This window comes from Hemiscyllium ocellatum, chromosome 32 (genome assembly GCF_020745735.1).
Source record: "Hemiscyllium ocellatum isolate sHemOce1 chromosome 32, sHemOce1.pat.X.cur, whole genome shotgun sequence".
Taxonomy (NCBI): domain Eukaryota; kingdom Metazoa; phylum Chordata; class Chondrichthyes; order Orectolobiformes; family Hemiscylliidae; genus Hemiscyllium; species Hemiscyllium ocellatum.
In genome coordinates, this window is record NC_083432.1 from 45,626,363 (window position 1) to 45,644,808 (window position 18,446).

The 18,446-nt window shown below is 45.9% G+C and overlaps 1 protein-coding gene across 1 annotated transcript in view; it reads left to right on the forward strand.

Annotated features, from left to right (window-relative positions):
• The first annotated feature begins 9,846 nt into the window (after positions 1 to 9,846).
• Positions 9,847 to 18,446, forward strand: part of LOC132830952 (SRC kinase signaling inhibitor 1-like) — a 313,973-nt gene continuing 305,373 nt past the window's right edge. Inside the window, exons 1-2 of the mRNA XM_060848915.1 lie at positions 9,847 to 9,886; positions 16,781 to 17,064. Coding sequence (XP_060704898.1) covers positions 9,847 to 9,886; positions 16,781 to 17,064 — 324 coding nt within the window. The remainder of the gene's footprint in view (positions 9,887 to 16,780; positions 17,065 to 18,446) is intronic.

Here is an 18,446-nt window from a genome sequence, read left to right on the forward strand (position 1 = left end):
GCTCCATCTGTCCCCTGAATGTAATAGATACCATTGCACTATTTCAAGAGTATTAGTGTTCTCCCCAGTGTCTGAGCAATACTTAATCCTCACTTTTTAAAATATTTGTTCTGTGGTGGAATCTGTATGAACTGAAACAGTTATCTGTGCAGCGTCAGACAAGGTTTCTCGTCCCAGAGGATTTTGAATGTGGAAAGTTAAAAGCAAATGGTACCTGGAAGAGTGAAGCATCTTACTGACTGGGGTTGAATCAGAAGCTGTGTGCAAGGGGAAAGCTAGCCAGGAATGCTCATTGGAACATACTGAGCCTGCTACTCATTGGCCGAAAATACCTAACCTGATTGGACAATGCACTTGGTGAGAGCTTGCTGTGTATAAATTGGCTGCCATTTTCTCACATTCCAACAATGACGACACTTCAGAAATACGCCATTGGCTGTTATGTGTCATGGAACATGCTGAGGTCTTAAATAGAATTTCTTACATCATCATTGTACTGTTGTTGGAACAACTTGGAAATGACTCAGGGATGAAACAGAATTTGTCAAATTGCTTTCACAGTCACATCACTGGATCTTTTGCAGCCACTTCAGGGGGAGGCAATGGTCTTGTGGTCTTACTGTTAGATTGTTAATCGAGAAACTCAGCTAATGTTGTGGGAAGCTGGTTTGAATCCTGCCATGGTAGAATTTAAATTTAATTTTTAAAAATCTGGAATTAAGAATCTATTAATGACCATGAAATGAAAAAGCCCATCTGGACACACTAATATGGGCGGCACGGTGGCTCAGTGATTAGCACTGCTGCCTCACAATGCCAGGGACCCAGGTTCGATTCCAACCTCGGGCGACTGTGTGGAGTTTGCACATTCTCCCCGTGTCTGCATGGGTTTCCTCCTGGTGTTCCAGTTTCCTCCCACAGTCCAAAGATGTACAGGTCAGGTGAATTGGCCGTGCTAAATTGCCCATAGTGTTAGGTGCATTATTCAGAGGAAATGGGTCTGGGTGGGTTACCCTTTGAAGGATCGGTGTGGACTTGTTGGGCCGAAGGGCTTATTTCCACATTGAAGGGAATCTAAGCTAATGTCCTCCAGGGAAGGAAATCTGTCATCCTCACCTGGTCTGGCCTGCATATGACTCCAGACTACAGCAGTGTGGTTCACTCTTAACTGCCCTTTGAAATGGCCTGGCTAAGCACTCAGTTCAAGGGCACACATGGGACATGGGCCAGAGATGCCTACGTCCCATGTGTGAATTAAAAAAACATTGTGAGGGACAAAGTATCTTTGCTTTCAACCCAAAAATCAAAGATCCAACACTGCAGTACTTCAGGAAATGTTGGCCTGGATTTGATATTCAAATCTCTGGTGTGGTGCTTAAAATCATGACCTTCTGACTCAGAGGTGAGAATATGAAAATTGACACCTTAATGATAAATATAACTATCACAAATGTAGCATAAGGCAATCACTGAGTGTCTGACTGTTCTGAATGTAAATTTGTGAAACAGATTGACATATTTCTAACACCTTATGATGACTTCATTAAGTCTGTAATTCTCAGCTGAGTCTCTGAATGTTGATAGGTGCTATCACGACAGACTGGAAAGCAGACTTTTGGAAAATGGGCCGACTTTCATTTATCTCAATCTTAAGCAGAGGAACAAATAATATCTATAGAAATAATCAGTATAACTTGCCAGACAGTTTCCTCTGTGAACTTTCCTGCATTGTGGTGTGTGTGTGTGTAACATTCCTTCAGGATTAGAGAAAGGTTCACTTTGTGATGATCAAGTTGGAAAGGATCTGTTTGCTTTAGGTTGATCACAAGGACATAATTGTGTTGTTTCGTACATCTGAACATCACAAAATGAAGAAGAGGATAATGATATTTCTGAACAAATGCAGTTGAAGGACTGAGACTGCCCCTCCCTCACCCCCACTAACAGTCTGTGTAACTCCAGTGCATATAGTCCTACCCATTGGCAAGGCAATAACCTCGTGGTATTATCACTAAACTGCTAATCCTGAAACTCAGCTCATGTTCTGGGGACCTAGGTTCAGATCTCGCCATGGAGTTTGAACTCAATAAGGAATCTGGAATTCAGGGTCTAATGATGAGCACGAAGCCTCAATTATCAGGAAATCCCATCTGGTTGGCTCTTCCTCTCTGACCTTCCATTCCTCTGACCAACCCTTCCTTCCAGTTACCAACCTGATTCATTCCTCCCATCGACCCATCAGGCCATACCCTCTCCCTGTGTTCACCTATCACTACCTCAACTTCTCCCCACACAAACCATCCCCCAGCCCCCCACCCTCCTTATCTGCAGCTCCCCTTACCCACATGCCCAGTCCTGAGGAAGGGTCATACCCAAAACATTGCCTTCTCCACCTCCTGATGCCGCCTGGCTTGCTGAGTTCTTCTAGTCTCCTGCTTTAGGAAAAGAAATCTGCCATCCTTACCTGGTCTGGCCTACATGTGACTCCAGACCCACAGCAACGTGGTTGACTCTTAACTACCCTCTGGGCAATGAAGAATGAGCAATAAACACTGGCCTAGCCAGCAATGGCCTCATCCCATCAGTGAATTAAAAAAAATCCCATCTCTCTTCATACATCAGTCCTCCCCTCACAGGAAACAGCCTGGTAATTCTGCCTGCAGAGCCAGAACATCCTTCCTCCAGAGGAGATAGCAGCTCTGGGCTCAGCGTTCTGAGCTTCAGGCTATTTTGCCGAGTTCTGTTGGCCACAGAGACTCAGAGAGCAAACCCTCTTCTTGACTTATTCCTGGTGAAAATGATGATGTCAAGTCGATGGCGAGCTCCTTGGTCAATGGTTTCATGGAGCATGATCGAAAAGTGTGGCGCTGGAAAAGCACAGCAGATCGGGCCGCTTCCGAGGAGCAGGAGAGTCGATGTTTTGGGCCGGAGCCCTTAATCAGGAATGGCTGATGAAGAGCTTATGCCGAAAATGTCAACTTTCCTGCTCCTCGGAGGCTGCATGAACAAATGTGCTTTTCCAGCATCACATTTCTCGATCCTGATCGCCTGCATCTGCACTCCTCTCTTTCTTCATGGAGCATGATGCCAGCTGTTTGGATAATCTGGAATCTTTCTGATGGAAATAGCTGACTGATGGACGGAGACTGAGATAGCTGTGATTGCTCACCTTCCTGGTGTATTAAAGGGATGAACTTCTCCATGCACACTGGGCACTTGAAGCAGACAGGATATGATTCCCTGCAGAGGACACTGGAGGTTGGAAAAATTCCTGCAATTTCATTGGATTATCTTTGGGAATCAGACAGAACCAGCCCAACAGGGGAGAGTAGATGGATGGATGGGTGTAGCAGAGTGTACATGGGATTGAGGGGCAGAGTGGTCTTTTCTGTTTCCATGATTTCCTCTGTTCTCACTGATTGCTGACATGAAAAGTAGAAACTAATTGATAAGCTGCAGCAGCAGGCTGGACAGAGTAAACAGGGAGGTGTCGCGACCCCATGTCAAAGAGAAAAAGAACAAGATTTAAAAGGACGAGCAAACAAAGCTAGGGTGATGTGAGAAAACGTCTTTTGACTCAGTGAGTGGATGGCACAGCATAGTGCAGGTTCAAGTGAGGCATTCAGGAGCGGCTTTGGATGGTTACTTGGAGAGAAATGGTGTGCTGCGATATGGGGAAAAGGCTGGAGATTAGCAATAGGTAATGGGATGGGTGTGATGGGCTGAATGGCCTCCTGCTGCACTGTAACAATTCTGTGATTCCATGGTGCTGCATGGTTGGAACGTACCAACCCAACTTTATGCACTGTGAAGGTCATCAAAGCCAGGTGTACCGTGAACTCTGTGGGAAGCTGGGGAAGTGATTGCTGGGCCTTTTGCTGAGATATTTGTATCATGGATTGTCACAGGTGAGGTGCCAGAAGACTAGAGGTTAGCTAAGGTTGTGCCACTATTTAAGAAGGGTCATAAGGAAAAGCCAGTGACTGGTGAGCCTGATGTCGGTGGTGGACAGGTTGTTGGAGGGAATCCTGAAGGACCAGATTTACATGTATTTGGAAAGGCAAGGACTGATTCGGGATAGTCAACATGGCTTTGTGTGTGGGAAATCATGTCTCACAAAATTGATTGAGTTATTTGAAGAAGTAACAAAGAGAGTTGATGAGGGCAGAATGATGAACGTGATCTGTATTGACTTCAGTAAGGTGTTCGGTAGGATTCTTCATGGTAGACTGGTTAGCAAGATTAGATCTCATGGAATAAAGGGAGAACTAACCACTTGTATACAGAACTGGCTCGAAGCTAGAAGACAGGGTGGTGGTGGAGGGTTGTTTTTCAGACTGGAGGCCTGTGACCAGTGGATCAGTGCTGGGTCCACTGCTTTTCATCGTTTATGTAAATGATTTGGATGTGAACATAAGAGATATGGTTAGTAAGTTTGTAGGTGACACCAAAATTGGAGGTGTAGTGGACAGCAAAGAAGGCTACCTCAGATTATAACGGAATCTTGATCAGATGGGCCAATGGGCTGAGAAGTGGCAGATGGAGTTTAATTCAGATAAATTTGAGGTGCTGCATTTTGGGAAAGCAAATCTTAGCAGGACTTATACACTTAATGGTAAGGTCTTGGTGAGTGTTGCTGAACAAAGAGATCTTCGACTGCAGGTTCATAGCACCTTGAAAGTGTTTGGTATGCTTTCCTTTATAGGAGTTGGGAAGTCATGTTGCAGCTGTACAGGACATTGGTTAGGCTACTGTTGGAATATTGCATGCAATTCTGGTCTCCTTCCTATCGGAACGATGTGAAACTTGAAAGGGTTCAGCAAAGATTTACAAGGATGTTGCCAGGGTTGGAGGGTTTGAGCTATAGGGAGAGGCTGAACAGGCTGGGGCTGTTTTCCCTTGAGCGTCGGAGGCTGAGGGGTGACTTTATAGAGGTTTACAAAATTATGAGGAGCATGGATAGGGTAAATAGGTAAAGTTGTTTCCCTGAGGTCGGGAGTCCAGAACTAGAGGGCCTAGGTTTACGGTGAGAGGGGAAAGATATAAAAGGGACCTAAGGGGCAACTTTTTCATGCAGAAGGTGGTGCGTGTATGGAATGAGCTGCTAGAGGATGTGGTGGAGGCTGGTACAATTGCAACATTTAAGAGGCATTTTGATGGGTATATGAATAGGAAGGGTTTAATGGATATGGGCCAGGTGCTGGCAGGTGGGACTAGATTGGGTTGGGATATCTGGTCAGCATGGACGAGTTGGACCGAAGGGTCTGTTTCCATGCTGTACATCTCTCTGAATCTATGACTCTATCAGTTAAAATATTTGGTTACAGATAACACGTTTTTGACTCGTCATCTTTGTGTCGCTTATTTTGACAAAGTCTATTCTTGCTGTTTCCTCATGGCCCCACAAATTACTTCCTTTTCAATTCTGTTTAAAAACAATATATGAGAGGCTGTGAGATGAACTCTCAACTCCAGCACTAACGAGATGCAAAATTGAGTTGTCTTTGAAGGTTTGGTGAATGTTCAACAAAGAACCGGAATATTCTCCAACAAAGCTTTTCTTTCAAGATCATCGACCAATGATAAACATTGCGCAGAGAACAATCAGTTCAAGAACATTGTGTTACAGTGAATGGGAACAACTTTGCATGTGATTGAACCTTCTATTTTCCCATCATGCTTTGGGTGCTCCCTCAGCTTCAATAACGAGACTGGGACAGAAAATAAGAAGCCAAGGGCATCAAGCTGAAGACAATCTAGATAAAGGACAATAACTAACAAAAACGTGCTCCTTGCATCCCCAGTCACCCCAACCATGTCCAATACTGACTCATCGTAATTCAGTTGTGTTGTTTGCTAGTGGTTAAAGTATTGAATATAGAGGAAAATTCTATTTGAACCTTTTGAGCAGTTTGAGGCTGGATATCATGTGATCAAAAATCCGAGGAATGGGTTGGTCGGATTCGGTAATGCTCAATTATTGTTAAGAATTAGCTGTTGTAGGCAGGATCCTATCGCTGCTTCCTCTATAGTTATGTTCGGTATGGACTTGTTGGACCGAAGGGTCTGTTTCCGTGCTGTATGACTCTATGACTCAATGTTTTAAGTTCACTGCAGAAGTAGTTTATGAATCTGAAAGCATTAACACTGAACGGTACCAAGAGAGAAATAGTTTGATGTAATGCTTAATGGAACTTAGTCTCAACGAAATGTTGCAGCAGTGTACAGGAAAGCAGAACAGCTTAAACAAAACCATGTTCACATCTCAGTGTCGCTCTTTCTCACACTTATCTACAGACCTGTATCAGTGACAGTTAGAGCTGTATTGGGGATGCTGTCAGTCAAGTAGGATTCCAGATTCTCAGTCTGCACCTTATCACCGTCCAGCGGGAGCAGCTTATCTTGGTTCCTCATACAAAGGAGAGAATCCACCAGCACAGAAAGAGGCCATCCAGCCCACCCTGGACAAAAGAGCTGATTACACTCCCTTCCTCAAGCTTTCTCCCCATCTTCCTGCAAAGTGCCAAATGCATAACCAATTATTTTTAGAAAGAGTTTGAATCCACTTCCAGCACTCTTCAGTGCATTTTAAATCATTACTACCTAGGTGAGAACAATTCTCATGATTTCATCTTTAGCGAATTATTTCGACCTTTGGTTGGTGACCCTTTACTTGAGGAATCAATATCTCTCTGCCCACCATGTTGAAACCCCTGCATCATTTCGTATATTACTGTTAGGTCTTACATTAACTCAATTTTCTTTCTCATCAGAACGCAGAGCAGAAGGAGCCAATTCAGCCCCTAGAGTTCCCTCTGCTATTTAATGCGATCATGACCTTATCTCAGTTTCAACTCCACTTTGCTGCCTTCTCCCCATAACCCTTCAACCCATTACTGATTAAAAATCTGGCTATCTCCTCCTTCAAAGTATTCAGTAACCCAGCTTCCACAGCACTCTGGGGTAGGGAATCCCACAGATTCATGACCCTTTGAGAGAAATAATTCCTCCTCTTCTGTTTTAATAGTGCCAGCTCTTAGCCTCAATCTATGCCTGCTCATTCTCACTTGCTTTACAAGGGGAAACATCCTCTCTCTGTCTACTTTGTCGATCCCCTTATCTATCTCAATTAGATCTCCTCTTATTGTTCGAATCTTGTCTGCGTACAGGTCTATACTCCTCAATCTGTCCTCATAAGACAAGCATTTCATCTCAGGTATTCCTCTGTGGACCTTTTCTGAACTGCCTCCAATGCAGTTCCATTCCTCCTCAAGTACAGGGACCAAAACTATTTGCAGTCCTCCAAATTCCTGCCTCTTCGGTCTCTGAACAGAACAGTAGTGTCTCAGCACTGGGATCATCCTGGGTAAGTGTGTCATGTACCCTTTCTAAAATGTTCTTCAAGTGTAATGCCCAGAACACTCATGTGAAGCCTTAACCAGGGATCTGTAAAGAATGTTATCCTTATTTCCTCAAGAATCTATATTATTTTTGAGCTGTGCGGTGAGTAAATGTTCAAGGTGTGACCTGAGTTATTTGCAACTAATTAAATGGGAGGATACAGACAGACAAATGTAGTCCTGTTGTTGACTTGCTTGTCCTTCTCTCTACTTGACAGCTTGGTTTCGTGTTACCAGTTGGATGCATTCCCTGGGAGGGACCCTCAATAAGTTTCCATATGCCTGCCCTTAACTCATCCTCCAGGTGCAATGCTTTCCAGCAGCCATGTGGAAAACTGACAGAGTGTAGACTTTGCAGTTTGCACCGATTTATTTGGAATTCCCTTATCTAGTTTGACCTCAGTACATTATTAGGGAATAGAAAAATGAACAGACTGGCCCATTTCTCCTGAGAAAGGTTTGGATAATGACCCAATGGGAGACTTTAAAAAGATTTGCTCAGATAGACATATTTCCACTCGTTCGGGGGAGAGGCGTTACAGGCAAAAAGTTCATAAAAGCTTCAGAAAGTCATCTCAGGAGAAATCAGAAATTGCTGGGAAAACTCAGCAGGTCTGGCAGCATCTGTGGAGAAAAATCAGAGAATCCAGATCTAAACAAGAGTCACTGAACCCAACTCGTTAACTCTGATTTCTGTCCACGGATGCTGCCAGACCAGCTGAGTTTTTCCAGCAATTTGTGTTTGTATGATTTTCCAGCATCCGCAGTTTTTTGGTTTATTGTTTGGGAGAATTCACTTCACCTGAAGAGTCCTGACAATGAGGAATTAGCTGCTGTCAGTAACAGGTCAGACTAAAAAAAGTCAATGCTTTTAAGGGGAAGCTAGCTAAAGCCCAAGATTGAGAAAGGTATAGAGGGACAGAAGTTAATATGATGAAATGAATAAGGGTGGGAGGATAATTGTATAAAGCATGGTGCCAGTTTGAATCATTTAGGCCAAATAGCCTGCCCTTTGTGTTATAAATACTGTCCAAGTGACACTGGATAAAAGCAAGTTACTGCAGATGCTGGAATCTGAAACCAAGAAAGAGAAAATGCTGGAAAATCGCAGTAATCCTAGCTTTGACAAAGGGTCAGTTAGCAATGAAACGGCAGCTCTTTTCTCTCCTTACAGATGCTGCCAGACTTGCTGAGATTTTCCAGCATTTTCTCTTTTGTGCTATCCAAGTAACATGTTTTGGTTTAATACAGTATTGTGTAATTATATTTCTATCCAGCAGATGGAGCTGAGCTTTCTAGTTACACATGCACAAGATGTGGGCACCATCTGGCTGGGGCAGAATTTATTGTCCATCCCTAACTGCCCCAGACAGCGTGTGATAAGCTGCTGTTTAGACCCTCACTGTCCATTTGCATCAGCAGGCAGTGAGTTTCATCAATGGTGAAGCAACGTCAAGCTAATGGAATGATCCACGGTCCAGGGTTTCCAATGGTCAGAGAGTTGTTACTGCAGTGATAATGTGAGTTATACAGGGGGAATTCCCATCATAGTTACTCAGGAAAGGTCAGACTATTAAATACATTGCCTTCTCCTGAGTCGCTGTTTAACTGAACACACCTTCCCTTGCTCATATTTACCTCAAGCATCCAACAACCCATCCTCCCCCAACCCAATCCTTCCTCAGCTCCGGATCCAACTCCCACCCTCACCATATGCCCCACCCCCACCTTACCCCTGAGAGTTGGACTCTCTCCACCCTGCTCCCCTCCCCCATTGTCCCCTCCTCCCACTCCGGGCCCAACCACCTCTGCAACACCAACACCCCTCACCCCCAGCAAATTGTTTTAGTCTTAACCACTTTCAGTGTCAGAGAATCCCACAGGCTCCCCATTCTCTGGGTGAAGACATTTCTCCTCAGCTCAGCCCCAAATAGCCCACCCACCCTATTATCCTTAGACTGTGACCCCTGGTTGTGGACTTCCTGGTCATCAGGAACAAACTTCCTGTATTTACCCTGGGTCTGGCCCTGTTAGTATTTTATAGATTTCTATGAGATTCCCCTTTTCTATACTCCTGTGAATACAGTCGTAATCGATTTGGCTTTCTGCTCATATGTCTGTCTCACCCATCACAGGAATCAGGCTGGTAAACTATTGTTGCACTCCCTCTACAGCCAGGCTGAGAGTGAGATGAGTCAATGTCATTGTGGTAGATCAATTAAAACACAGGAAAAAGAACATTATTTCATGAATTCAGTATTATTTCTACAACACACAATAATTACCAGCTGCTATTCTCTGATTGTACATTCAAGAGGGGCTACCTCTGCGCGATTGTCCTCAGGGATTGAATTCACGTCTCCTCAATAACCCAAGGAAGAGATCAGAGGCCCCTTCAGAAATCACCTTGCTACAAATTTTCTCAGAACCTATCTGTTTATTAACGATGAAACTATCAGACAGGGGGACGCGGGCCAGTGAATCGGGTAATGGGAATGTATTCACTCTGCAATTGGTGTGGGAACTCAGGGCTGGCGAATGGAAGGAGATCAGGAGGCTGCAGGAACAAAATCGTTGAGCTGACAACTCCAGGAAAGAGGTTGCAATCGTCACTGCCCGGTGTGTGAATGAATGATAAAGGACAGAGAGACAGGGTGGTTAACAAGGTGATTAGGATACATGCCTTCGTTGCTCAGAGTTTAGAGTATCAGAGTTGGGGTGCTATGTTGAGGTAGAACAGGGTGAGGCCCCTTCTGGAGTACCGTGTGCAGTTCTAGTCACCCTGTTAAAGGAAGGATATCGTTAAACTGGAGAGGATTCGGCAAAGATTTCCCAGGAATGGAAGGTTTGAGTTTTAGGGAGAAGCTGGATAGGCTGAGACCTTTTTCCATTGGAGAGTATGAGGTAGAGGGGTTTCCTTATAGAGATTTTTAAAATTATATGAGGTATAGGTAAGATGATTGGCAGGTGTCTTTGTCCTCGGGTGGCAGATTCCAAAACTGGGACCATATTTTCAAGGTGAGAGGAGAAATGTTTAAAAAGGACGTGATGGGCAATCTTTTTTACATAGAGACTGGTTCATGTGTGGAACAAACTGCCAGAGAAAGTAATGGATGCAGGTACAGTTACAACATTTATTTGGATAAGTTCACAAATAAGAAATGTTTGGAGTAATTTAAGCCAAACACAGGCAGGTGGGACTAGTTTAGTTTGGGATTATGGTCAGCAATGGACTGGTTGGGCCGAAGGGTCTGTTTCCATGCTGGATGATTCTATGACTGACTGGGAAGCAACTCCCAGATCCTCCTGCACTCAATTCCCACAGCCCGAACCTTCACATCAGCCAGCAATCAGTCCAACACCAGGGTGGCTGTTCCCCAGGCCTGTCACCTTCACCCATGGATTCACCCATACCCCCTCTCCCATCCCTGAACCCCCACTCTGACAAACCCCCATTCTGTTTTTAAACAGGTCCAAAACCAACCTCCTGTTAGTTCCCGCTGTCCTCTCTAGACTGAGTGACACATTCACATAATAACTGGGTTGCAATCATTATCATCAATTCTCAAAAAACCCCATCTGGTTCACTAATGTCCTTCAGGGAGGGAAACTGCCATCCTTACCTGGTCTGGCCTACGTGTGGCTTTGGACCCACTGCAATGTCATTGACCTTTATCTGCCCTCTGAAATGGCCAAGCATGCCACCTGGTTCAGGGACAATTACAGATGGACAACAAACACTGGCTTTACCACTGATGCCCACATCCCATTGGAGAATAACAGAAGAGATATGTTGTAAAATACTCACCAGTTTCTCTGGAAGCCAGAGAAATGAAAACTATTGTACCTTAAGTCACTTGAGAGTAATGTGTTTCTCTTCACCCGTTTAACATAAATCAATTCTCTTATTCTCAACATGTCCACAGTCTGCCTGCTGTGTCAGCCTTTGCTGCCTACTCCTCTCTAGTTCATAATCCTTAATATCTTTCCTACCCTCCAGCCTCAACTTCAATTATTTGTATGCCAAATCACTCCTGTGTGAAGAGAGAGATCTTCTGAATGCACACAGCACTGTGAAATACTGCTACATTAGTCAAAATAAATACATTCTGGACTGAGAGAACCATGGTTTGGTTCTGCATAATGGACTTGTGTTCACTGGAATGGCTGTCTGACTCAAGGATCTCATGGCCTGGATTTGTCAGGTGAATGTATTAACCAAATCAAAGGACTGAGATGAAAGGACTGGGATGAACTGGTTCTTTGGAAATTGACAAGTTAAGTACTGCAAATGCTGGAAATCTGAAACGAAACAAGACCCAAGGAATATTCTGCTGGTTCATCAGCTCCTGTAGAAAGGAAACAGAATTAATGATCAGAATCTTAAAGGCGGTGTGGGCTATGGTGAGATTTGTGACAGAATTTGACAAAATATCCAAGGAGACATATCTCAATTTTGGGAACCATTTTCCTCCATTGTTTATGGTTTTGATCAATAGCAAATTCCTCACGAAGCAGCTAAGAATGACCAAGTAAAAGAGATTGCTGTTTATTAAATACAACTCATCCCATTAATACTCAGTTTGCTATCTCACCAAACTCCAACAAGTTAGTCGTAAAGGACACACAGCAAGGAAACCAGAGGCAGGTACCTAGTGATCTCAGCTCGCCAATTACCCCAAATGACCTCCATTTTGGACAATAGCCACTGCACCATGGGCACTGGTCACATGAACGCTCTTACCACAGATATTGGCATCCAACATGTGCCAGCATCTAAGAACCCTCATGGCATTCCTGGATTCGAATGCTGCCACAGCAGATAGTGGGATTGGAATTCAATAAATATCTGGAATTAAGAGTCAATGATGATCAGGAATCCATTGTCAATTGTCGGGAAAAACCCATCTGGTTCACTAAAGTCCTTCAGAGGAGGAAATTGCCATTTATCAAAACCTGGTCTGGCCTCCATGTAACTCCAGACCTTAACTCCAGACTCTTAACTGCCCTTTGGGCAATCAGGGGTGGACAAGGAATGCTGGCCCAGCCAGCGATACCCTCATCCCATTAATGGATTCTTAAAATAATCCCCTTAAAGGATGCTTCTAGAACTCACTAACTCTCATTGGAATGCTGAGTTAAGGACACTGTGCCCCCCCCTTACCTTGCCATTCTGCACTTTACCCCCTCAGGCTGGGCTGCCAGGTTCCCAGGATTGCTGCCCTCTGCACTGCTGTTTAGCACAGACACCTCGTCACCACTGTCAGCAGGTTTCAGTCCCGTCAATGGGAAGAACCTATACCCGGGGTGGAGTGGGCAGGGTCCAACCTCACTAAGTCGAGGACAGCTCTGATACCAGTCCAAGGAACAGGAGTGGGAGAAAGGAAGCTGTTAGGAGATGAAAGCAGGTCACATGGTCCTTACAGCGGAGGGGTGTGTGCCCTGAGTGAGGTAGCAGGCAGGGTTAGTGCTGACGGGGTGCGTGAGTGTGAGGGAAGGAAGGTGGTTCAGCCAGTAGTGAGAGTGATAGAACATGAGCCTTGGTGGCAGGTGGGTGCAGTAGCTGAGATGTGGTGAGGGTGAGGTCTCGGAGAGAGGATGGGGGCACTTACACTGGCAGAGTGGAGAAGGTCCTTCCTGCATTGCTGGGCATCACTCCAGACACTGAGACTGCACTGACCCGGGTGGTACCTCAGCCCAGGCTGGCACGGTCTGGTAAGTCAGGCAGCATCCAAAGAGCAGGAGAATCGACGTTTCAGGCATGAGCCCTTCTTCAGCCCTTCTTTGGGCTCATGCCCGAAACATCGATTCTCCTGCTCTTTGGATGCTGCCTGACCTGCTGCGCTTTTCCAGCAACACATTTTTCAGCTCTGATCTCCAGCATCTGCAGTCCTCACTTTCTCCTGGCACAGTCTGGTGTCATGGCCTCCACTACCAGCACTGGGAGAAGGTCAGGTCCCAGGTCTGCATATCCCATCCAGCAGGACCCCCAGGCCCCCGCTGACCAATTGGATGCTGCCTTCCTCCGGGCGGCCATGCCCAGGGCAGATGTCAGGATCCACGCAGAGGAGCTCCAGATGGAGTGCAGGATCCACGCAGTGCCCGCCTGGATGCACAACGTGCTTTTAAAGATGGCACTGACATGAAGGATGCCAGGAAATTCTGGGACATCCGCTGAGTGCTGAGTCATTCTGGGAATGGCCCGTGTTGAGACAAAGCGGGAATTGGAGGAGCGATGCCGTGGGCAGGACAGAAAGTTAACGAGGTCAAGTTTGGAAGGACATGGCGAGAAAACACAGTAGGCCTCACAGTGCAACTCGCTCCAAACATCTCAAAGCCATCTGGACAGAGCCGCAAAATGTAGCATTCAGCTCAAAGTGTTTGGTCAATGGCCTTTCATTAGAACGTCATTGGTCTGCAATGTTGATTCTGACCAGGGGTTTAGTCTGAGAACTGGAGTCCCTCCGTGAGGGAAACTTGGAGACTACAGAGGTAAGAAGGTCTGCTAAATCTTCCGGCATTCCCATTCCTGCCTGGCTGCTGCTGAGCCCTCCATCGAAATTAGGACCCTGTCCTGGAATTGTTAGCCAATCAGAGTCAGCACTGCAGCAGATCCACTCTGACCCTCCAGTAGGGGATCACTGCCAGGAAAGGCAGTGTTAAAACCAGAGGACATTGGAGAAGAAATTAGGCCATTCAGCCCATCGAGTCTGCCCGGCCATTCTTTTAGGGCTGATAAGTTTCTCAACCCCATTCTCCCACTTTCTTCCCGTAACCTCTGAGGGATGGGTTTCTGTGTATGGAGGTCACAGTGAGGGGGGTGGGGAGGTAGGATGTTTCAAAGTGAGGGTTGACTCTCAGGAGCTACCCTGTCCTCCAGGACCAATCCTCTGATCTTGCACAGATTAGGGTCGATTAGGGCAGGATCAGGGTGAGTCTTCCTCACTGACCAGGAGCTAAAGTCATTACAGGCCTGAGGGAAGGAGAAGGCCCTTTTGTAGTTGTCACTTGAGCTCTCAAGGGCCTCAAATTGAGTGCAGGCTGGGGAAGCTGACTTGGGGCCTTACTAACGAGTGCTCAGTCCCTGTGGGAGTGAGAAGGCTAGTGGGTATCCCTCCAATGCCAAACTGCTGAGTTCTCCCCCACCGTCACTCCCCTGCCCTTTGCTCCTTTCTCACTGCTGCAGCCTGAGGTGCTGTGCATTTCCAATATTTTCAGTTCTGAATCGATACAAACGGCCAAATGACAGACCGTCCCACAGATTCTGAAAGGCAGTGTTAACATTCAGGCAGCGGATCCCCTTGGCAGGTTCTGAGGAAATGCTTCTATGTTAAACACTTATTCGGATGTCATTCATTTCCAGAACTTTCTTTAAGAGGGTGCTTTCCGTCTTTGTGTCTGTTCTCCTTATCCAGTTCTCACGAATAGACTAACACAGGCCAGCTCAGTATAAGGGAAACTTTACCTCAGCCTTACAAGTGAAGCTGGGCTGAAACATGGTTTGATTTCCCGAAGGGATTGTGAATGTATCCAGTTCACAGCAGACCTTTTACACCAGGGAAATTGTATAAATCTCAGAGCTTTAGCCTCTAATAGCACATCGTAGAGAGGGCGAGGATTTCACGTGACAGAATTATAAAGCAGAAGAGCTATGTGAGAGTGTGGCTAGTTTAATATTAGACTGGGAGTGGAGACAGTAGGGGAAGCTGAGAGAGAGAGATGCAGCAGTAAATGGTGTCACATGAGGCTTGAGAGTGTGTCTATCAGAGCTATATTTAGTCAGCAATTTACAACCACAACTTACACAAAAAAGTAAGAAACCTGACTGAGCCTGAGGCAAATATCAGCAAGAAATAGATTCTGGATAATGAAGGCAGTCTTTAAACATGACTTTGGGGCTAGGACCGGGGGCTGTCTGTCTGTGTGGGCCATGAGGATTTCCTACAATTCACGGGATGGCAGGAGTTAGCTTCTGGAAGAAGGAGAGGTTACATTCTCCAATCTGCTGAAATTGTTACTTCTGCCCCAGATAGATAAAGGATATCTTGTTTGAAGAACATTCTCTTGGCTCTCTGCCTCAAACTAAAAACTTTCTTTCACAATCAGCACATTCTCTGCGAGGGCAGTGACCCTTACAGCAGCCCATCGGTCAGTCCATTACACACCAACCCCACCCCTCCCCCCCCACCACAAGATCAAAGTCCCTCCAGAGGAAGGGAGGGGCAGACTGACCTCAGCCAGAAGCCGGGTGTCCATCTCCAACACACCTCAGAGCATCCCACTGTCAGGGTCAGGGACAGGAAACGCTTGGGAAATCTGGTCAGCATGGACGAGTTGGGCTGAAGGGTCTGTTTCCATCCCGTGTGACTCTATGACTCGCAATGAATGGCTGCTGCAACGTGATCACACAGCTCTGATAGCGGCCATTCAGCCCATCGTATTTCTTTGGCAGGACTCTCCAATGAGCCCCGTTTCCCTGCTCTATTTCCTTGCTCTTTCCCTAATCGTGCGACAACTTCTTATTTACATATTAATCGAATTCCTTCATGTTTAATCTGCTTTCACTGTCCGCTCAGGCAGGACATTCCAGTTCTTGTTTAAATAAAAATTCCTCCCAATCTTGACCCCCACCCCCAACTGTGACTAATTTTGCCAATCGGCTTAAATCCGTGTCATCAGATTCCCACCTGTCCAACCAGTGCAAACAGTTCCTACTTGTATACACCAATACAGTTTCCAGCACCTTGATGAACACCCTCTCCATCTCCACTCAAAGGAGAACAATCCCAGCTGCTTCCCATATCATTGAAGTCCCTCCGTCCCAGTACATAGAATCCCTACAGTGTGGAAAAAGTCCACAGCAATCCTCCGAAGGGTATCCCACCCAGACTCATTCCCCCAGCCCTGCATTTCACAGAACCTGACAGTGCAATACAGGCCCTTCAGCCCTCAATGTTGCGCCGGCCTGTGGAACCAATTTGAAGCCCATCTTACCTACACTATTCTCTTCTCATCCATCCCTTTCCCATGGCTAACCTACCTAACCTAGACACTATGGCACAGCCAATCCACCTCACCTGCACATCCTTGCACTGTGGGAGGAAACCCATGCAGACAGGGAGAATGCTCAAATCCATACAGACAGTCTCCTAAGGCTGGAATTGAACCTGGGACCCTGGTGCTGTGAGGCAGCAGTGCTAACCACTGAGCCACCGTGACATCCTTTCCTGTCGATGCCTCCACACTGTCTCCTGAACCTTCACTAACCTCCCACCTACCGTCTGGTGACCAGACACAGACATGATCCTTCAGCTGAGGTTGAGTGAGATGAGGGTGACAATGTGAGCCTTACTTACACCTGTCCTCTTACTCTCCTCTAGATTCAGATAAATCCAGCTCACACATGATCTCTGCAGATGATGCGGAATACCCCAGGGAGTACAGGACCCTGGGGAATGGAACCCGACGCTTTTCCAATGTGGGCCTGGTTCATACCTCGGAGAGGCGGCACACGGTAATCGCGGCACAAAGCCTGGAGGCTCTCACCGGCATGCAGAAGTCGGACATGGAGAGGAAGAGGGAAGCTTTCCTGGACCACTTGAAGCACAAATATCCTCACCACGCCACAGCCATCCGTGGGCAGCAGGAACGTCTTCGCGAACAGGTACAACACCAATACTCATTCCCCATTGTGTAAAACCCAACATCTCATATTGAATTCCCAGAGGTCGTGTGCAGCCAATTTAAGAAGTGAAGCAAAACAGAATGTTGTGACTCAAAGGCAGACTGCTGCATTGGAAACAAAGGCAGCAATTGCTGGAAAGGCTCAGCAAACTCTGGCAGCAAAAGTGGAGAGAAATCAGGGTTAGCATTTTGGGTCAGGTGATTGATCTTCAGAACTGGCTTTGAGTGCATTTTAAGCCAGGGTAGCTCCGACAAATTAACACTCTGTTCCTTTCATCTGGAATTTACATTTAACTCAGACTTAAGGGATAAGCGCTGCTCTCTCTGCCTCATATTGTTAGAGCTCGATCTGAAAAGTCTTCAGCAAAGAGTGAGCTGGTTCATTGTACCCATGACCTCATAACACAAAAATGCTAAACAGCTGGGTGCTAATTCCTCACTCATTAGCAAGTTGGTGAAATCAGGCCTTGTTGAACATATCAGGATCCATTGTTGGATCAGACTGTATAATCCTGTTGATGCTAAGTCAGAGCTGCTTGTGGATCAGGCTTTATGTGCTAAAGTCCTTTTTACAGACAAAAATAAAAATTCTCAAGCATCCAACATCGAGAAACTTTACCAAGTGCAAACGATAGGCCTGACTTGATACGACAGAGCCAAGGGGATATGCATAAGGGTGACTGCAAGGCTCTGTAATGATAATTGCTCAATTCTTGTCATCAAACCGACCTCTTATGGTTTGCTCTTCTTAACCATCAGCAAACTTCCTCTGAATGAAAGTATCCCCAATACCAATGGGTTTATTACATGCCCATCATTTTAATGAAGGATTCAGCTATTGTCTCTGATGGCAATGCTAAAAGATTGATCAAGAGGGAAAGGAGGGGCAAGGGGAGAGAGAGTCCCAGGCTCTGGCTGAAAGCACGGTCACTGTTGGCAATATTTGATGCATGAAGGCTAGAGGTGATGGATGGAAGAGTTCTGGAGAGTTTTCAGGGTCAGTCAGGTGTTGGAGGAGAGTTACACATGAGGATTGAAATTTTAAATTTCAGTTTAGTAAAACCAATGTAGTTCAGAAAGGACAGCACTGATGGGTACAGGATAGGATATGGGCATCAGAGGTCTCAGCGAGCTAGGGTTTACAGAGAAAGTTGACCAGGGGAGAATTCAAGTTAGAGCTATACGGACAAGGGTTTCCAGATGAGCTGAGCTGAGGGGGTTCAGAAAAGACCGTGTTATGTAGCAGATTTTGATTTGTTGACGGTACTAGTCTGGAGCCAAACAGAGGTCAGAGACATTACTTGGAGATGTGCTAGAATTGGTGGTGAAGGTACAGAGTTTGAGTCAGAGGCTGAGGACTAT